A 21370-nucleotide genomic window follows, 5' to 3' on the forward strand; every position below is an offset into this window, starting at 1 on the left:
TAAACAAACAGGAGCGACTGCAGAGAATTGATATCGATTTTTTTTATTAATATTGATTCTTGGATGCCATTGTTTCGAAAGAGCATGATTTACAGCTAGTCTTTCAGACGAGAGGACTTCAGTGTGACGCAGCACACCTCCCACACCTCTACATCACACACACACACACACACACACACACACACACACAGTTTCCCTTCTCTCATCTGCCTCTGAATGTTGTTCCTGAGTACTGAACAGAAATAGACAAAACACAAGTGCATTTATGATCAGTCTTTTGAGAAGAGTGACAGATCGCTACAAATTATAAACATCCGTTTTCCTCCCTGACTAACTTTGGCGCTCTATAAAACAAGATAAAAAAACAATATAACTTAGGTTACTTGAAAATGGTATTTTGTAGCTGTAAAGCCATAGACAGTGCAAATAATAACCAATCCACCGTAAGTAAAACGGTAGATGTCCCTCATAAAAGAGTGATCAACATGAACACAATTCTGGATGGCAAATCAGCCATTCTGAGCATGAGGAGCGAATGTGTTTACGTCCTGAATGAGCACGATCTAGTGGACAGACACGAGAACAACATTTCACATTTAACTGCAAGAGGAGTGTAGCATTATCTCCAGAGAGCGGGAACACAACAGAAGAACCACACACACACCGACCCTTTGAAACACTGAAGTTTGGCCTGAAACACAGAAAAACGGACTGCTTTTATAGTACAGTGGAAACTCAGGAAGTTTTAAATTATTCACAGCACTGGTTTTGCATTTCACATTACTAATGCCTTGACAGCAGTGTTGTGGGTAACGCGTTACAAAGTAACGCGTTAGAGTACTCTAATTACTTTTTTCCTGAAATGTGTAACCTAACGCGTTAGTTTCGTGCGTAAGTAATCAGTAACTTCGTTATTTTTTAAAAAAAGTAATCCGTTATTTTAAGGAAAGGAAAATCCCGACTGCAGCCTGCTTTTTGTCAGACAGTAGTCCTAGGTCTACTGTGCCACCTGCGGATGTATCAGCGGAGCCGAAGCTCTGTGATCGTAAAGTCAATGGCTGTGATGCGACTGTTCCCTGCGCCTGACCCTGTGTGTGTGTGTGGGTTTTTTTTTTTTCGAACTCCCGGCAAGATGGCAGAGAGGACAGCGTTTGGTTTATGGAAGTACGCACATTATTTTCAATTTGTCAACGAAAAAGAAAAGAACATACGGTAAAATGCACACTCTGCTTTGGTGAAAAGCTTCTGTCGACCGCCAAAAATTCTACCTCAAATTTAACGCTACGTTTTAATCACTACTTTGAAGAGTAAATGTAAGAGGACTGTGTTAAAGCGAATTTAGGCTTGTGACTGTGAGTGACACTTTAATAATAATTAGTTCGGCTATTAAGCGATTTGTCATTTGCCTGTGTGGCAGTGAAGGATTTAATTCGGTTTGTTATCATTTTTGTTTGACAGGCAGCTGTTAATTTCTGTTAGATCATTGGCTGGCTGGTTGTTCATCATTTCTAAATGGATTTAAATCTGCAAGCCTGTTTAAGGTTGTGTTTACAAGTAAGCATACTTGTACTTTGATAACTGCATTATTTAAAGTTAAAGAAAAATCATGAGTTATCTTGTGGTGCTCATAATATACAGTAGCCTAGGCTACCCGGGCTGGGTAACGTTAGGTGCGAATTTTGATTAATAATATGTTCTGTGATAATAAATAAATAAAACGCCATGTGGAATAGCCGATTGCTGACTGTCTTTCCTGTTATTGTTATCCTGCAGTGTTAATTTAGTCGGATGACTGACGTTATTCATTGTCGGGAGTCAAGACTTCTAGGTGCATTTAAAGGGGCCGGGGGCTGTGTCTGTCATGTGTGAGCCACTGCAAACGGCTTTTAATTTTTGGTAACGCATGAGTACTCTAACGCGTTACTTTTATGAATAGGTAACGCTGTATCATAACTGATTACTTTTAATTGATGGTAACGTTGTAACCTAACTAACTACTTTCCAAAGTAACTATACCCAACACTGCTTGACAGTATATGAAGATAGACATTAATCACAATGCAGAAATCTCTATCAACTGAAACTGAAGGACGTTTGTGTGTGTCTTTGTAAGAGACTTTAAAAGGACCGTGTAGCCAAAAATGAAAACCTTGTCATCGTTAATTACTTTTCTGTCGTTCCAAACCTGCGTGATTTTATTTCTTTTCTGGAACACACAGAATCTTCCTGCAAATATCAAAAAGGACAAAAAAAAAATCACCATAAAAGTAGATTGAAATTCAATTTTAATTTATTATAATTTTTCTTTTCAGTTAAAATTGACAGACAATCTTCCTCGCCTTTAGAAACCCTTAGGAAAATGGCATATTATTGCACCAGGTGTGCTGACAATGTGCCGCTGCTTTTTAAATAAGAGTAGAGAATGGAGAAGCACATCTGAAAGCTGCAGTGGAGGAAGACAGACAATACATGCTGCTCTTTTCTCACATAAAAGCATCATATGGCTTCAGAGGACTTGGGCTTTTTTTGTCCTTTTTAGAGTCTGACAGTTGACAGCATACAGGTTTGGAAAGACGTGAGGGTGAGTAAATGATGAGAGTTTTCATTTTGGGTTGGACTATGCCCTTAACTGGGGGAAATAATCAAGAGAGGCCTCGGCGAAAGCTTCCTGTGAGGATTCTTGCTATCATAGGACAAACTCGAACACACGCTATCACGAGAGAAAGAAATGTCTGTTGAGGTTTCAGAGATTCCCTCTCTTTCACACACCCAGAACAAAAACAAAAAGCAAATAAGATTAACAGAGAAATAAAGCTCAACCATCAAACAAATCATTAAACAGCAATCATTTACAAAAAAATAAAAAATAAAATAAAAAAAGTCCAAGTTATACAGGAAAGGGCAACAACAAAATAAAAACCAGAAAAGGTATTGATGGAGACAACTGCATCTGATTGGCTGATTAACTAATGACATCACTACCGCACCCTTGGATTTTAAGTCTAAATCACACTTCAGCTATTTGAGTAAATCAAACTTTATCCCACATGTGAACAAAATATTACTTTTTACTGTTGTAGTGAATTTAATTTATGCTAAAAGTATTAAAAAAAGTATAGATTTTTTTTTTTTGTCGGGACGGTAATGAGAATGAGGATCTTATTTTGTTGCTGTTATAGTAATGAGAACAATATTTTATTGTAATGTGAATGCGATTTTATTATCATTACAGTAATGTGATCTTGATTTTTTTGCCATTATGGTAATAAAAAATACTTTATTGCCATTAGTAATGAGAATAGATTGTGATTATGGTAATTTGATATATTGCCATTACGGTAATGAAATTGAGATGTTCGAGGATGAGGATTTTATTATGACGTAATAAAAATTCGTTTTTTTTTCCCATTATGTTACTGAGAATGCGATTTTTCCTTATTATGATCATGTAAATTAGATTTTTTTTTCATTACAGTAATTGAGAATAAGATTTTTTTTGGTAGTTACGGTAAAGAGAACGCAATTTTATTGTCATTATGGTAACATGAATTAGATTTTCATCATTAACGTATAGAGAAAAAAAATAAATGGCAAAACATTGAGAAATAGGCTTGATGATATATATATATATATATATATAGTTTTGATGTTGTGGTGATGCCTGACACAAACATGTTACTGATGAGATTTACCCAAATAAGGTCAAAACTGTTCTCTGTTTTCCCACATCTGTGCTGTACATTAATATATAGTGGCCAAAACAGTGACTTGGTGAAATTCAAGTGCTATCACACAAAATCATCCTGTCACACGTGCACACACACTTAAATACTTCCTACGATATATAAATAAATAACCAGCTTTCAGTGGACGAGTGAGAACAGGAAGGTTCGCAAAAGGAGATCGAGCAAAATACACATGGAACGGACAGGATGCCCATAGACGTAGTGCTGGACACACTTTGCATGATGGGAAGATTCATGGGAGCACAAGCAAGGTCTAGAAAATAAGCTAGCTGTCCAAGAGACGTCTAGAGTCAGTTAGTGTAATGATGCAGGACGAGGGCAATAACACGATCTGCTGACCCGACAGTAAGGCACAGTGCTCTGCTGCGTCAATCATTCATGCTGCTGAAAGAAAAACTAGATCTCTGATGACAAATAGCCTATATCGCTTTCCCCTTTCTTCTCCTCCACTTCTGTCCTCTTCCTGTCAAGGAGAAAAGATGTTTTTTAGGTCTGGCACGGCTTTGCAGATAGATAGGATGTTCGCTCTTTAGCACCAGAGTGTTACACTACTTGCAAAGTCCACTATAGTGTCCTGTAGAGAGGCAAAACGTCTAGCAAAACGAAGCAAACCCATGAAGCCCAGGCTGCACAATGTCACACCGGGCTGATCGTTAAATCTGCTTCCATGCTAACGCTGCATACTACAGTCTGGAGAGGTCAAACGCACACAGAAGCAGTGCTATCAGGGACGTCTTCATCGCAGCATGTAGATTCATGACTTGTAAATAGAGGAGGAGCTATTCTATAACTTATATACATATATTTGGTGCATGTTACACATTTAAATGAACAGCATTGATCAAGTCTTGGCAGCTGGCAAGCGCACAGCTAGTACTGGGTTTGTATTGCATGTCGATCCACATGGTTTTGGTCAGGACTTGTCCAATCTGTCATAATGAAAGCGTCAGTCCTGAATCTTGTAGCCGGGGAGTATTGTGCAGCTGAGGCAAAGAGAAAGCTTTACCACTTGACAGCAGTGTGTTTGGTCCTTGTGCCTTTCCTTGCTGTATGTGTTTTATATTCTTGTTTGCTAAATTGCTTAATTTTTTTTTGCATTCCTTGCTTTTTTTTGTTTTGAAGACGGCTGGCTGAACACCACCTCAGTCCCGTCTCGGATGGGAGAATGAATCAATGGGGGCTTGAATGTACGGGCAGAATGGGTCCCTGCGGCCCCTAACTGTGTCTGCTGAGGTAACGAGGGGCGGAGTGATGAGGGGGCGGGGTTTGAGGGCTGCTGAAGGTGGGGTAAAGATGAGGGAACGGGTGGAGGTTGGCAGTAGTCTCATAATTTCAGCTTTCCTGAGACGATGCTGCGATGGAGCTCCACATTCAGCTCCACATACTGTCCCTTAGTGCAGTCCAGGAAGTAGAGTTTGTCAGAGACGACGTTGGGGTCGAATCCCTCCCGTCGCATTTCTGTCTTCTGGAATTTAAAAGTCGCTGAAAGAAAGAAAGAAAAAACACACAAAAGTAAGAAAAACAGCAAACTTACATTTATGCTATGCACTGGTGTCCTGCACATTTTTTGGCTCAGTTATCTGTATTGCAGGGCTCTGAACCAGTTCAACGAATGAAAACGAAAACCGGAAACGAACAAAATTTTGACAGGAACAGAATCAGAAACTAAATCAAATTTTATAGTTCCGAACAGAATCGAATATTTGAAATTGTCATTAACCTGTTAATAACGTTATTACATTTGGATTCGTGCCGGATGAGAGATGCAGGCATCAGCTTCAGCTTAAATTAATTTGTTTTTGGATCATTATTTCGGAAAGTAATAGGGCTAATAAAATGCGACGTGAGCCAGGACTTTTTTTCACTCTCAAAACGCAATCTTAAACAAGAGTTTTATTTTTTATTTTTTAAACAATGCAGCAAATATTTTTAAATACTTTAAAAATACTTTAATGTTTTTAAAGTGTTGATATATATATATATATATATATATATATTTTTTTTTTTTTTAGTAGTTTACATTTGGCCAAAATCTAGAGAAGATGATGCTGTATTGGCTGTGACTAAGTTATTGTGGGTTATTAGATCTCTATTCTTTCCTTTTCTTTTTTGAGTAAGGAAAAACGCTGTACTTTATTATTATTATATTATTAGACAAATTATAGGCAAAGAATATTGTTTTAAAAAAAATAACATTATTATTCGGTATTTCTTCCTAATAATATCAGAGGAACGCAGAACAGAAATGTTAAAATATCGATTCTGCTCGGCCCTGAACTGCACATATCAAGTTCAAGGGTCTATGTATAAAATGATTCATGATTTTCATAAACTTTAGATTTTGTTAGAGCCTTAGACTACATATCTTCCACAACTGTCAACTTCTGGTTGAATTTAATATCTCAGAGAAAGTGTCTCACATGAATATCTCAAATGAAACTCGCAGGGCTCACATTTATTTAATTTAAACTTCTGAAGTTTAATAACCACATTAGGCCATATCATGAGTCCTTTCATTATTTTTTTTATCTCCTAAAATATTTAGAATTTTCTGCTACACCATTTACTATATTTAAGACTTATGACCTTCAATTTTAACAAACTGAATTCAAGACATATTAAAACTTTAAGGGCCTGTTGTAAGCTTCGTTATATTTAGAGGTCTCTTGAAAATGGCTGATAAACAGCTCTTTAAATCCCTTTAAGGGAACAACACTTCAGATATGGCAGCAATGAAACGTTGCACTGTTAAAGGTGAAACTGAATAAATAACTTTATTAAGCCTAGACGAACTCTGGATATGTACATGTTGGGTTTCGTTCTAAAATAGCATGGGACTGTTACTGTCTTACTGGACACTATTTATCAGACGGGGTCACACCTGTTTTGTTCACTTCTGGTAGGAAGCGCAGGAACACGGGCCGGGCGTAGGGTGGCAGGGCCTTCTCCAGGTCCTGGCTAAACTTCACCAGGTCTGTGCTGTGCTCCGGGTCTGCTATAGCTGCCATCCCTGCCTTGCCTTCAGCACCTGAGGAAAAACATCCATATGCATCACTCAAGGTCCTGTAATCGACCTATAAGCAAAGAGACACTGAGTGACCATGAATTAAAATAAGCGAACTAAGGAGATCATTGTCTGGCCAGGTCATATGTCACTGGTCCAAGGACAGAGATCTATGGACTACTGCAGACGGGGAGAGACACAGTGCTGTGTTACATTACTGCACTGCTTCTCCTAAATAAAGGGTTTTATTATTATTAAGGGAGTTACATGGAACTGCTTATGCAGTGCAAAAATATGTTGCATTCTCAGCATTGCCACAAGAAGTGCTACAACAGCCATTTGTGCAAAGTCTTCTCTTCTGAAGTTTTCTCTTTTACTTTAGTAAGCAAGTTGGTAAACGTTAAACACTAACTATCACAGTCAGTTACTACTTTACTATAATACAAACACTTAAAATTACATGTTTTTATAATGATAAAGTTATAATACTAACTTTATAATTAAATAATTAAATTGTTCGAAATATAAACATTTTTAATGGTGGCTGCCATAAAAACCTGACTTTTATTCAAACATAAATCTTAAAGAGAACAGTAAAAATGATAAGGAGTCTTTAATATGGTGCATATATTCAGCAGTTTTGTAAATGTGTCGTTACGTGACATTGTTTACAAGATGTTATCGTGACTTAAAACACTGATTTGGGTGATTTTGATTAGTCGTACTCTTTCTTTTAACATATCTCCTGATGGTAATTCATGTTTGCTTGTGCTGGAACTGCTATTAAAGCCATGGAGAGGATCAGTTCACATGTGCGTCGCGCTATAGCGATCTGTCACTCCACATTGAACAATGCAAACGCGATATTTATTGTAATAAATGGCCTATACTGTAACAAAATGGACAGAATTTGAAATCTGAGACTTGTTTCATATCAAAAATAACAAAGCACAAAACTTATTGTGATTTATTGGATGGGAGACTACAATGTTCCGTTCATTATCTGAACACTAGATAACGCTAGACTAATCTATTCTTGGGATTAAAACGGGTCATGAGCTGAGAAATCAAAAGTCCCTTAATGTTTTGACTTTTAAGGGTTTCTTTTAAGTTTCAGAACTCAAGACATTTTTGTTCGTCAAAAAAAAGCTTATGCTGATGTCAATCTGCCACAGCGACACATAATGTGTTCTGTTTGCTTTTGACGCGACATGCTACGATGCTCGCCGTAGCGAATTTCAAAATCTCAAGTAAATCGTTTTCTTGCGTTGTTGGTATCAATTTGCATGTAGACCCTTAAAGCGTGTTGGTGGTTATCAGCAAATCATGTTCACACACTCATCTATATGTTACAGACCCACAGCTAAAGATCTGCTGATGAATCCGTTTTGAAGGTGAGAGTCTTTTTTGGCCAGCAGTATCAAATGCACAGAGCTATATTCAGCACTCTGCTGCGATTCATTTATAGATCTATTGTAAGCAAAACCGGACTTTGTTTGGCTGTGGATTCCCAGAATCCTTCAGGAACTGCAGCAGTCAGCTTCGTTTAAATGAATTACTCTCTTCTCCACACACTGGCTGAGCACTCAATGATTCATGACACTTAAAAACTCAGAACACTTAAAGGAACAAGTTCAACACATGAGACTCTCTTCAGCACAAAACCACTGCTGAGGTTTATGTTCCTTCCACTTGAAAAAATAGTCATTGATGAGATTTTCTAATACGGGATGAAATGTGATTGGTGGGAAAACAAATATAGAGAAAGACAAACAGAAAAACAGAAAAGGCGTGTGATTACCTGGCACTTCCACTCCATACACCACCACATCTTTCATGTCCAGCAGGCGGCTCAGCGTTCCCTCCACCTCAGTGGTGGAGACGTTCTCTCCTTTCCAGCGGAACGTGTCTCCTGTGCGGTCTTTGAAGTACATGTAGCCGTACTCGTCCATCTCCAGCACATCTCCTGAGAGAACAGAAGCCAGCGGCTATTATTCAGCTGAGCGCATGGAAGTAAGAGTATGGCTGTGTAGAGCGTTTCAAAATACTATACCTGAGAGATAGGCACTATCTCCCTTTTTGAAGACATCGTTGGCAACTTTTTTATTCGTGGCCGACTGATTGACATAACCATCAAATCGTCTGAGAGGGTCATTCTGAATGATTCGGCCAACCAGCTGACCAGGTTCTCCTGAGAAACCAAATAAGAAAGTAGATTTTATAAAGACTTTCACACTTTCTGTAGTGGCTGACAGATTTTTATGTTGACAGTGCCGAGGATGTCAGTGCCTGAATGCATAAGAACAGGAGATCTAATTCTCAATGCTCATTAGTTTACTGTTTTTATTTAACAGTTCGGTTTAATTAATTATATATGTACTGTAAAGAAAAACTAAATTATTTAAGAAAATATGATTCCTAGAAACATAAAAGTTAAATGTACATATATGGAACAGCTGGAGGACCAATTTGCAACTTATTAGGTCAATTGGCAACATGTCTCTCAGAAGTCAAGATGGGCAGAGGATCACCAATTCCCCAATGCTGCGGCGAAAAATAGTGGAGCAATATCAGAAAGGAGCTTCTCAGAGAAGTTATCATCATCTACAGTGCATAATTTCATCCAAAGATTCAGAGAATCTGGAACAATCTCTGTGTGTAAGGGTCAAGGCCAGAAAACCATTCTGGATGCCCGTGATCTTCAGGCCCTTAGACGGCACTGCATCACATACAGGAATGCTACTGAAATTTTGGGTGAACACAATCCACCGTGCCATTCGATGTTGCCAGCTAAAAGCGAAACGCATGGTAAACATGGCCTTGTGCCAATTTTTTTGAGATGTGTTGATGCCATGAAATTCAAAATCAACTTATTTTTCCCTAAAAAAAGATACATTAAACTTCCACATCATTGCATTCTGTTTTTATTCACAATTTGTACAGTGTCCCAACTTTTTTGGGATTGGGTTTGTATATATATATATATATATATATATATATATGGTTTGTGTGTGTGTTATATATGTATATATATTTATGTATATGAATGATATCATATATATTGGCTTTTTATCAGCTTCTCACCTGTCATATTTCTTCAAATGTATTTATATACCGTTTTTCATAATACACATTGTTTCAAAGCAGCTTTACAGAAAATCTTGATGTTAATGTTTATATTATCTTAAGATCTTGATGCCTTATTGTCGCATTTAGCGAATTAGTGCTGAGCTGTATTGAAATTACACTTTAAGATGATATAAGCAATTAAACAGTTGAGATTTGCTATATATAGTATATATCCCCTTATGTACTGTACTATACAAATATACTGTAAGTATGCAGATTAAGTTGTACATACTGGTATATGAAGAATTGGGGCGATAATATGGTTACAAATCAGATAATTAAGATTAGTATGTATTGCTTTATGTGAGTATATTCTGTGCTTTGCAAGTTAAGTAAGATGTTTTATATATCCAACTTTAATATATCACTTACAATCAGGCAGCTAAGTTTGTTAAAAAAGATGATTGTGTACTGTATGTATCGGGTTAAGGCTGAATAGACAGTAGTTGTGTAATTCATTACTAATTATTAATTTGTCCATTAATTCGAGCCTTTGTACTTATTGAGAGTGGGTGAATACTGTACCTGGACCACATGGGATACAGACTCCATCCGGTCCTCTGATGAGCTCCATGGTCTCCTCGTCCACTTTGACTAAGCGGATGGGGTAAACATAGGGCAGGATCCGGCTGTTGAATCCACAGGCGCCCGTCTGCAGTCAAAACAACATGTTACAAAATTAAACAAGTCACGGCATTTCAATCAGCACCTTAAATAACACCCATAACCACCTGTGCTTGATTACTGAACATCTTGAAGATGGCCTCATAAAAATATTGGTAATATACAAAGTGCTGCTGCAACTCCTAAAGTATGCATCCTTTACCACCTTCATTATCCACTATTGTAGAGGTTAACAACTGGCTGTTTAGAGACGCTCCATCTAAAGTGTGTTTCGTCGGGGCACACCTTGTTGTCGAAGTTGCCCAGGCTGCAGTTGCACTCGGTGGCGCCGTAGAACTCTGCGATCTGTGGGACGTGGAAGCGGCTGGTGAACTCCTCCCAGATGGACTGACGCAGGCCGTTACCCAGGGCCATGCGGACCTTGTGTTGGCGCTCCGTGTCCCTCTTCGGCTGATTCAGCAGATAGCGGCAGATCTCGCCAATGTACTGCACGATCTGAGAGATAAAACCAAAAAATGACTTTTCTAAGAAGCTCCACTTCTATGGAAAACAGTAATACAATGTAATATTATAAACAAATCACACAACTTCAACAGTAAAGCTGGAAGTATTGATATATTTAATGAATGTACAATACATTAAATATGATTTTGTTCGCAAAACTGCCATGATCTTAATGCTATGCTCTGTTTAGTCATTTGGGACCTTGTCAGTAGGTGGGTTTCCTGTCAACAGCTTGTGTTATGACTCGTGTGGGGCAGGAAGAAATCCACAGAAAGGGGCAAAGTCACGTAGTCAGTGACAGAGAGAGATTATTAACAGCTGTCTGTGTGGTTATTAATACATGGGTCAGGACAGGCAAACGCTCGTTTCATTCATCAACCTCAAATGTGGCTTATTATCTGAAACATGTAGGCCTGAGTACTAGCATCATTACACGACCGCTCGCTGTTAACCTAGAAAAGACTAACCCTAAACTCATGAGGATGAGCAAAACTCAGTAACAGAGAGAGATCTATTCATTTCTGGGAATCAGTTCTTTTGAACTGTCTGATTCAAATCATTGATTCAATTATTTGCATCCACACTATACTGCCTCAATGCTGTTTACTAATACATATATATACCTCTTCATAAAGACAAAAAACATTAAAAGAGTGTATACAAAACTGTATTAACATATTAATTATACACATTATTGTTTAAAAGTTTCAGGTCGATATGATTTAATAAAGGCAGCCTTTATTTGATACAAATTCAGTAAAACCGTAATATTGCAATATGATATTAAATTGTAATTTTTTAAAACTTCATATTTTGGGGTAAATTGTGATGCATATTGTCAAGATTCTTTGATGAATAGAAACTCCAAAACACCAGCATCTTTTGTAACATTATAAATGACTTTACTGTCACTTATGACCAATTTAATGTGTCCTTTTTCAATAAAACTGTTAATTTCTTCAAAAATAAAAGCAGTATATTCACCCGGCACCGACTATCAAACTATATAGGCAAAACTAAATCTTGTATATTCCTAAATAAAATGCAATCCATCACTCACTGTGCAGTCGTATTTGATGCAGTCATCCCAGAACTTGGAAGCGCTGAACTTCTTCCTGATCACCACAGTCATTCCATGGAGCAGACACTGTCCGACTCCCACGATGTTACCTGCCAGAGAAAACAACTCTGACCTTAGCCAGCTTAGACAGTAAAATATCAAACTAAGCAATTGGACACAAGTCATAGGACCTTGTGTAGACACCCATCAAAACAAACCACACAACTGTCACACAGGAAGTAGCCTAAACCAAACTCTGTGACAGGAAATGCACATATGAAGAAGGTGTAGAGCAGCCTGTGTTCAGTGATGTACCTGCTGAGTGGTAAAGTGGTAAACAGTCATAAAGCACATCCTCAGACTTCATTCTGAAACCATAGTACACCAAGGCAGCCATGCGGTAATACCTGAGGGAGGAACGCAGGAAAGACTGGGTGAAAACCAGGAGCTCGATTCACTGAGAGAGAAAGAAATGAGGGAGAAAGCAGGGAAGGAGCGACTGTGAGAAGTGGAGATGTTAACATTGTCCCACACTTACCGACTGTGTACAACAATAGCAGCTTTTGGCATCCCAGTGGTTCCCGATGTGTAAATGTAAAAAAGGCGATCTAGAAGCAAAGAAGAAGAAAAAAACGATTAAAAATCTAACGGGTAATGGGATTTTTAACATTGTTAAAGTGCCCCTATTATGTTTTTTTTTAAATAACCTTTTTTTATGCAGTGTGTAACACAGCACAGTGAATTAAAACATCCTGCAAGGTTTAAATCTGAAAGTGCACCATGTATAAAGGTATTGTCTCTCAAAAGAAAGAGTCGACTCCGAATCCCTGAAACAAGTCGGTTATAAAACTAATCCTAAGCTGTTTAATGTTGAGGTCAACATGAACAATTAGCATACTGCCCGCACACTTGTTAGTCTTTTTGCGTTGTTCTGAATGAAAATTATAATTAATTATTTGCCACTAGGTGCTGCTTTTGGAGTGTAAAAATATTGTTTTCCCCAGTAACACTGTACACAAAGCAGATGTGCTCACAAACGCTGCTTTATCAGGCATTACAGGCGAGATGACATGAAAATGAGACCAATCTGAACAATCACTGAAGATTAGCCTCACGCACAGGAAGGGTTTGGAAAAAAATAATTGTTGAGCAAATCGTTTGGGAGGTAAGAATAAATTCATATTATAAGACAATGAAAATGTTTTTTGACCTTGCATACATGCTCACCTGTTGTTGGGGCTCCCAAAACCAAAATATGAACCTTTCATTACCCATAATAGGGACACTTTAAATGTCTTTTTAAGATAAATTCAGCAACAACAACAACAACAACAACAAAAAAAGAGTATTATTTTAGTATAACTGAGTAACATATATAGTTTTTATTAATATAAATGTTTTTTTCACACTTTCTGTTTTTCATTTCAATTTGAATTAAAGATTTAGTAACTTTGTTGTGTTTTGACTTTATTAGTTTTACATTTTTTATTTCAATTTTAGTTTTAGCTATATTAATATATCAAGGTAAAGTAAATAAAAAACAGAAATGTTGCTTGGGCAACTAGCTGAAAAGAAAATTAATTTTAATTTTAATTTTATTTACATTTTATTTTATATCAAGAAACATTTTTTTAAAATGGTTTAGTTAACTATAATAGCTCTGAAAGGATATATTCAGGATCAGTTTAATGTCAAATGGAAAAAATTATTTGCATATATATATATATAATTTCAAGGTGACAGGGTGGCTCTGTCGTGATGAACAGGAGTTCACAGTGATGCATATTTTAACATTGCATCCTTGAATGATTATAACTTGCTTATAACTTTGTCTGTTTTTCTTGCCTGTGAAGCTGCAATCTGGTTGTCTGGGCTGGTTTGTAGCGGTGGCCTCCAGCAGCGGCTCGAGATGCTCTGTGCCGTCAGGAACCCGCTTAGGCTCCCATTCTCCAGAGCAGAAGAGCTTCACAGTCTTTCCCATGGAGCTGTGCACCTCACACATCGCTGAGACAGTGAAAGAGCGGGAGAAACAGATGAAGTCACCATCACAGACACACATAATGCAACAAAACGAGACTAGAAAACCCCTCATAGGAAGCACAGGACAAACAAACGGCCGGAAATGTGAAATCAATAAGAAACAAAGCTGACTCAACATGGCGTGCTTCATGAGTCAGTTTTCAATTAGTTAAGAGACAACTAGCAAACTCGATTTCATTAGGATTTGACTGTGGTTCATGACCTCTGGTGCGAATCCTCTTTGGTGCAGTGATGTTACTCACAGTGACCTCTGGCCATAATAAATCTGAACTCTGCGCTACTCATTCATTAGTTTCTCTAGAGTACACGCTCTCAATCTTTGTCTAAGTGTCACTTCCTTATTTGCTGTCTGTAGTGTGTCATTGCAACACTTCTGAACGGCTGCCTTAACCGATACTATACTGAGCCAACAAATGTCAATCAAAAAATAAATCCTTGTCTAAAATCTACATGAAATCAAAACTCAGACTATTTACTCTTTTATGACACATTTCTGGAATTATGGTGCAAGATTAATCCGTGCACACACACACACACACACACACACACACAAACACAAACTTGCATTTGCAGTTTACCGGGACTCTCTGTTGGACACCTTGCAACTACGATGCAAATAAACAATATAACAAATTTAAGAAACAAATTACATTTGTGCATTACTTTTTTAATCTTACATCTAAACAGAAGCCCCTGTGCATTCACATTTTGCCAGCACAGATCAAAATGTCCCTAACAAATAGCAATACAGAATGACATAATGCTACACTGCTACTTTTATTTCAAAAATTTTGAGTTTTTTTTAATAATTTTAGTAAGGATGTAACAATTTACTCAACTCATGATTCGATTCATGATACTGATTTCACGATTTGAAAATGTAACAATTTTTCAAGACAAATTATAAACGAAAAGGTGTCCTTTTATTATTGCTTGGACAAAATGCAGCACAATTTTTTGTGAAATTTGTCAAATAACAAAACTAAATTGAAACTTTAATACAAACCTCAAATCTAATCAAATAAATAAGACAAAAAAGTTTTCATAATCAAAGACTTATAGGCAGCCACTGCATTAGAATCACAATCCGAACGAAGATGCTGAACACATGCAGCATGAGCAGTTTGTAATCTACAAGAGATTGTCATTTGAACTTTTAGATCAAAGACAGAATGCTCTGACTTCAGCTCTGTGAAACTATTCTACATAAAGTCAGCAGAAGCAGTGAATTAGCTGCAGATTCACTCTCTGACAGCAGGTGGCGCTTACAGAACAGCAGATACAGCGTTTCCTCGGTTACCGCTGTAAACAAAGCAGCGCATCGCTTATAAACACTACTTTAATATGAATTATACAGAGACGAGATGAAATCATCTAAACTTTTATAAAGACAGTCAGTTCTCCTCAGAGATACATTCATATAAACTCCCACCCCCAAAGTTATCGCGATTTGTTAAACATCTCAAACGATTTGAATCATTACATATTTTATGCGATTTTCAACCAGTTCACGGTGAATCGTTACATCTATACATTTTAATGAATCGGTTTGTTTGAATGGTTCAAAAAAGGGTCAAATTCATTCCCAGTGCACGGTTACATCTTCATTTTTCAGTAAATGATTTGTGGAATTTTGTTTTTGAGAAATTATTTAATTTTCCCAACAGGCAGTGATGCAGAGTGACAAAATGCTACTTGAGGTAGCACTAAGAAGTTTGATTAATTTCAGTGAATCAGTTTGCTTGGATGGTAAAAAAAAAAAAAAGAGTTCAGATTAATTTCCAGTACAGACATTACACACATTCATCTTTCAGAAAATATGTTTTAAAAATAAATTAATTTAAGTAGCGATGTAGACCAATTTTTATTTGTTAGTGAATTTTTTTGTATAGGCAGTTCATGCAATTGCCTGCCACTGACAACGATTGCATTTGAAAGTTAAACATTTAAAGATATATTTTCCCCATAAACAGCCTCAGTGTAGTTCGCTAAGTTTTTGTTGGTAGTTTGTGGCATAGATGACTACTTTCTGAATGCAGCTTTGGAAGTGACAGTTTAAACAGTTTCCTCATCACTGATAACTCTCACAGCACTTCTTCTTACCATCAGTCAGCTCACTGCCGAACACCACGGCTTTGGCGTTGGAGATGTTGACACAGTGCACCAGAGCCTCCAGTCTCAGGTTGAAGTTGATGAGAGCTGCCTCCACTCCGATCTTTGCCATGCCCAGCCAGAGCCCCACGTACTGAGAGCGGTTCTCCATGAACAGAGCGATCACGTCGCCCTCCTTGAAGCCCCTCTGGAGCAGAAGGTTAGCCACGCGGTTGGAGTACTCGTCAAGCTCCTTGAAGCTCCATTTTTCACCCGTTCCCTCGAAAATCAGAGCCGTCTTGTCACCGTATTTCTTGACGGACTTGGCAAAGAGTTTGGGAACGGTGTTGCGCTCACGGAGGTGCTTTTTGACATTGAGTTTCACCCTCAGCAACACACTGGCTGCACTGTAAAAGAGCACATTTTGAAATGACATTATGACTGATGGGTTATTCTGGGCAAGTTCTTTAAAACACCTCCTTTCAGCTTTGGGTAAACTTCAATTTAAAAGTACTGTTTTCTATTGCAATATATTTTAAAATGTGATTTATTTCTGTGATCTAAGCTGTATTTTCAGCATCATTACTCCAGTCTTCAGTGTCACATGATCCTTCAGAAATTATTTTAACATACGGATTTGTTGTTATAATGTTGAAACGTTTAACGTTTCTAGCATTTGTAAAACTGCATTTTTCCATCTCCAAAATATATCTAAATTACTGCCTATGCTCTCAATGTCAAATGCAGAAATGTTAATCCATGCATTTATGACCTCAAGGTTAGACTATTGTAATGCTTTATTGGGCGGTTGTTCTGCACGCTTAGTAAAAAACTACAGCTGCTTTATTTCAAAGTAAGAATTAATTAAACATTATTTTTTTATCACAGTAAAATGCATTAATAATCTATTTAATGTGTTCTTGCAGAATAGAGATATAAAGTTTTTTAAATCTTACTCGACCAATTAAAAGTTTGGACAAGGACAATGGTTTCCAAAAAAAAAAAAATTACAATAAAAAAAATAAACGGCACAAAAATCAGAATTTCTTTGTCTAAAAATTTTTTTTTGAACTATCTCGTGGTCTCAAGATAGTGAAGTCTGACACAATGACCCTTTGTTATTAAACTGGACCCTGTACTGTAGTGCAATGTAATACTTCACATTCTGTGCAATATTCTCTGTTTTAATATTCAGTGTAATATAGTTTGCTGCAGTTCTACTTCTATTTATTTACTATTACTGTTCATCACAATCAATTCAATTCTGTTAATACATTAACGTAATGCATGTAGGCTGTATATCCACAGTCCTTTATAATTCTAGGGAACTCCTTTCAAATAAAATTAAGAAATCCAAACTTTTGACCGGAGATGTACTTTCCACTGTTGTGTAGGTTTAATGCGCATGATCATCCGTTTATGGTGGAGATTCTGGCCTCATCAACTTCTTGCTTCAGTAACAAATAACAAATCAGTTAGTGGCAGAAGTAGTTAGTGTGGTGCTTGAGCGAACACAAACACTGTCACGTTGCTAAAAGCAGTGACCCCTGACCCAAAAGAGCTCTTACGTCCACTAACATCCAGCCTTAAATCCTTCGTCCTTCCCTTACGGAGTAATCATTGCTGTCGATACGCTAAACCCACACCTCCAGGACCTGAAGAGGAACTCAAGTCTGAATTTCACCAAGTGACAAAACTGTGATTTTTAGCAGAGGTTTTGCCTTGTTTGCAATTCAACAGCAAACACAGAAGTTGGGTTTTGAAATGAAGAAGAACGAACTCCCTGAAAGCCTCATGATGATTATCAATCGTGCTTCAGATCATGACTCCATTCACATTTCAAAGTGAAAACCAGCTGAACCCGCCAGGAAACCCATTTCAACCACTTGTTCCCCTTAACAAACACACAGCTCGTAATACAGGAATGTGCGGTTGTGTTTGCTGAGGAACTCCTTTTACAAAGGGAACAGGTTCATGTACTACAAGATCGTTATTCACAAAACCACCTCCTTAGACAGAAATCAGACTGCATTAGAAACGTAAACTGATATTTCCTACTAACACACTACAGCAAAAGATAGAAAAAACTGACTTGCAACCATTTTTATGTTGATGAAAATACTAATGGCTAAGAGTTTTGCACAGTACTGTTTAGATTTCATAAAAGCATAAACATGCTAAAAAGGATATTGTAACATCAACTTACTGCAAATCGCGGTATATGGTCTTTGAAAACACATGGAAAGACTTCCATCCTCCAGAACCCAGGAAGATGATCACAATAATTGGCAGGACCTGTAACCAGGGCAGGCCTGTGAACAGCCGGAGAGCGAAGAGAAGAGCCGTGGAGCACGCCAACCGCAACATCCTAACACACAAAACACATCGACATCAATCCTCAATCCTGGGTTACGGAGTTCACTTTTACCTGACCCGTCTGATATACAAAAGACGTCGCTCACTGATAAAAAGTTATTATATAATCACTATAAACCTGATAATTACATGCGCTGATGTGCAAAACTCTTGAGAGATTCGGAGATTAACACAAGATTAGTCTCTTCATCATATCAAGAGCAGATAGCTGGTGAAAAACACAGATCTTTGACCTTGTGAAAGTATGTTAAAGGTACACCATTATATCACCTGGGAGAAAAAAAATGAGTCAGACGCTGCAAGTTAGGTTTGAAAATGTGTTTGTATGTCAGATTTATTGTTTGCGTTGAAATATGTAGTCTAATGCTGCTGTTATACGGTTATCGTTAGCTATTGTATTCTGATTGAAGGTAACCCTTATTGACAGCTCTGATGCACACTGTGTAGTATGCAGATGGATACATACAGATGATCAAACTGTGACAGATATGTAAAATGTTAATTATTAAAGTGCTCCTTTAAATTAAAACACACCGAAGCGTTTCTAGGCCTGTAAAGAGACCTGTAAAGTAACTAGGGTGGATTGAATGTCAGTGATGCAAGGCAACAGAGCTATTTGATCTGAACAGCTCATCTGAACGCAGTAGAAGCATCACATAGTGCACCTATATAGTGGAGACCGGGGCTAGTTGTCACACAGGAAAGTATTATAAAACAAAGGTTTTATCACTGTAACTACATATAAGATTACGAATCAGAAGAACAATTGCACAAATGTGGGTTTTTGTACGTTGGTTTCAAACATCTAGTTAAAAATCATTTAATAATTATTTTATTTTCTGCAAACTTTTCCTAAAAAAAACACACACACATATATATATATATATATACACATCTTGGTGCGAATTTAGATAATATGTAATGATTTAAAGTTTATTGAGTATTTTGATTTATTCAGAATCATACAGTTTGTTAATTTATCCATTTCTGCTTTCTGATAAATTTGTGATCTTAATTTATTTTGTTTTGTTTTATGAACTGCTTTTGGTGTTTTATAAGTGCTTCATTGTTCAAATTTAGCTGAAAAGCCATTAAATAAGCTTCCCATTGTGACAGCTCACGCCATATAATAAGAGCAATCAGTATAGCTGCAATCAACACACACGTTTCCGCCGCATCGGGCAAATCCGACAGTGCGCGTGAGTCTATCGTGAGGGATGCTGAGGAGAATCCGTCTGTTCAGTCCTTCAGATAAAACGATAGATGTGCTGTGGGAGCGGACGGATATGAAAGCATTGCAGAATAGCCGCCATCATCATCAAGCGAAGGTTACCGCAGAGCCCTGAATCGTGCATCAACCCGGAAATCTGAGGAGCACATTGGCAGTACAGCACTGTAGTGACTCGTTTCCGCGAATCGGCTCTTTCGAACAGCTCGTTTCAAAGAACCAGTTCAAATAATCAATTCAGCGATTCTTTTATGCCATTATTATGCCACCACGCGGTGTTTAGTTCACAAATCTGCGTCTACAGTAAACCATACCAATGTGTTCATCCCTCAGTTGAAAGTGTTTTAAAAGGTTTATTCTAAAATACTCTGTGTCGAATGTGTGTTGATAGAGCTGTCTTGTAGCTAGGTGGCAAACATATATATATATATATATATATATATATATATATATATATATATATATATATATGATCAGTTGTCTGCTGTTTTAGGCTCACTGTGAGTCAAATATGTCCAAAGGGCGACTGTCAGTTTAGTGAGTCGGTCAGTTATTTGGTCCAGATCCGCTCGATTCGTCAGTCCGATGGATGACTCGGTTCAAAGGATCCGATTCAAAAGAACGAGTCGCTCCCGAATCGGACAGCACTGCAGTACACCGAGGTACACTCTACTGTAACAATCACGAGATACTTTATAAGAAATTAACGCAGGCAGGCGGCATATTATATCAAATGTTTACACGACCAAGCATAAACATCATATCAGTCGCGTTTACGTTATATCGAAAAGCCCAGTGTGGATATATGGCATTCTATTCCCTTTATACTGATTTTGATCTATTAAATTATTACATATGATACCACATCCATTAGCCAACACGAGCTATACACAGTGTATGGTGATGTTATTGTAAAAATCGGTAAATGCATCTTTAACTGGCAGCTGACAGCTGCGATCAAGACGATTAATGATAACAGGAGATTCCGGAAATGGAAAGTGGTTAAAATATTGGTAAAATAGGTGTCTATGTTCTGGGAAATACCTCGATTTAGGTCTCCGTGGTCACAATAAGGTGTGTGTTCTGGCAGAAGGGGTTCTGTGGATCCCACCTTGATCGGCTTAAACCTCACCTGCGCTGATGCACGCGCTGAACGACACACGGCCTCAGAGCCGCGGCTTCTCCTCGCAGACTTTGCACCCGTTTATTTCATTTTTTCATTGTTATCTGTTCTCGCTTTCATTGTAACGACGGCTTGTAGCACTGGTAATTCCAGTGACCTTATAATTTTCTTACTTCAGCCCGCCTCCTCTCTATTCGCCGGTGTTGTGTGTGATTGACAGCTCTTTGAACCAATCGGAGCTCTGCTGTTTCGCGCAAGAAAGGCGGGGCTTAAAGTCCTGTTGAGGAAATGTGTCCCAGCCAGCGAATCATCACGGCAGCTTCCGCCCGATAGCAGCTCCGCGGGACCATGAGGCATGATGGAGGAGGGCTAGTGTCAGATATCTGCACATCTGCTGGCCAATTGTAAAGGCGAAAACAGATGTTTGGGAAAATTAAAATGATAT

General features: G+C 37.8%; 1 protein-coding gene across 3 annotated transcripts; it reads right to left on the minus strand.

The window, feature by feature from the left end:
- Positions 1 to 27: 27 nt before the first annotated feature.
- On the minus strand, positions 28 to 21127 carry LOC128021536 (long-chain fatty acid transport protein 4-like). Of its 3 annotated transcripts, none has more exons than XM_052608814.1 (13): positions 20847 to 21127; positions 18405 to 18566; positions 16211 to 16605; positions 13913 to 14071; positions 12606 to 12675; positions 12383 to 12474; positions 12068 to 12177; positions 10789 to 10998; positions 10405 to 10531; positions 8804 to 8941; positions 8552 to 8716; positions 6628 to 6774; positions 28 to 5228 (listed from the first exon to the last, which is right to left on the minus strand). In XM_052608814.1, the coding sequence occupies exons 2-13, from the start codon at positions 18563 to 18565 to the stop codon at positions 5071 to 5073; spliced, it is 1932 nt and encodes a 643-aa protein (XP_052464774.1). In that variant the 5' UTR covers position 18566; positions 20847 to 21127; the 3' UTR covers positions 28 to 5070. The 3 variants fall into 3 exon arrangements, with proteins under 3 accessions (XP_052464774.1, XP_052464775.1, XP_052464776.1); XM_052608815.1 differs by having other exon boundaries at positions 20935 to 21118; XM_052608816.1 differs by lacking the exon at positions 20847 to 21127 and adding an exon at positions 19740 to 19884.
- Positions 21128 to 21370: the final 243 nt, after the last annotated feature.

This window comes from Carassius gibelio, chromosome A10 (genome assembly GCF_023724105.1).
Source record: "Carassius gibelio isolate Cgi1373 ecotype wild population from Czech Republic chromosome A10, carGib1.2-hapl.c, whole genome shotgun sequence".
NCBI classification, from domain to species: Eukaryota; Metazoa; Chordata; class Actinopteri; order Cypriniformes; family Cyprinidae; genus Carassius; species Carassius gibelio.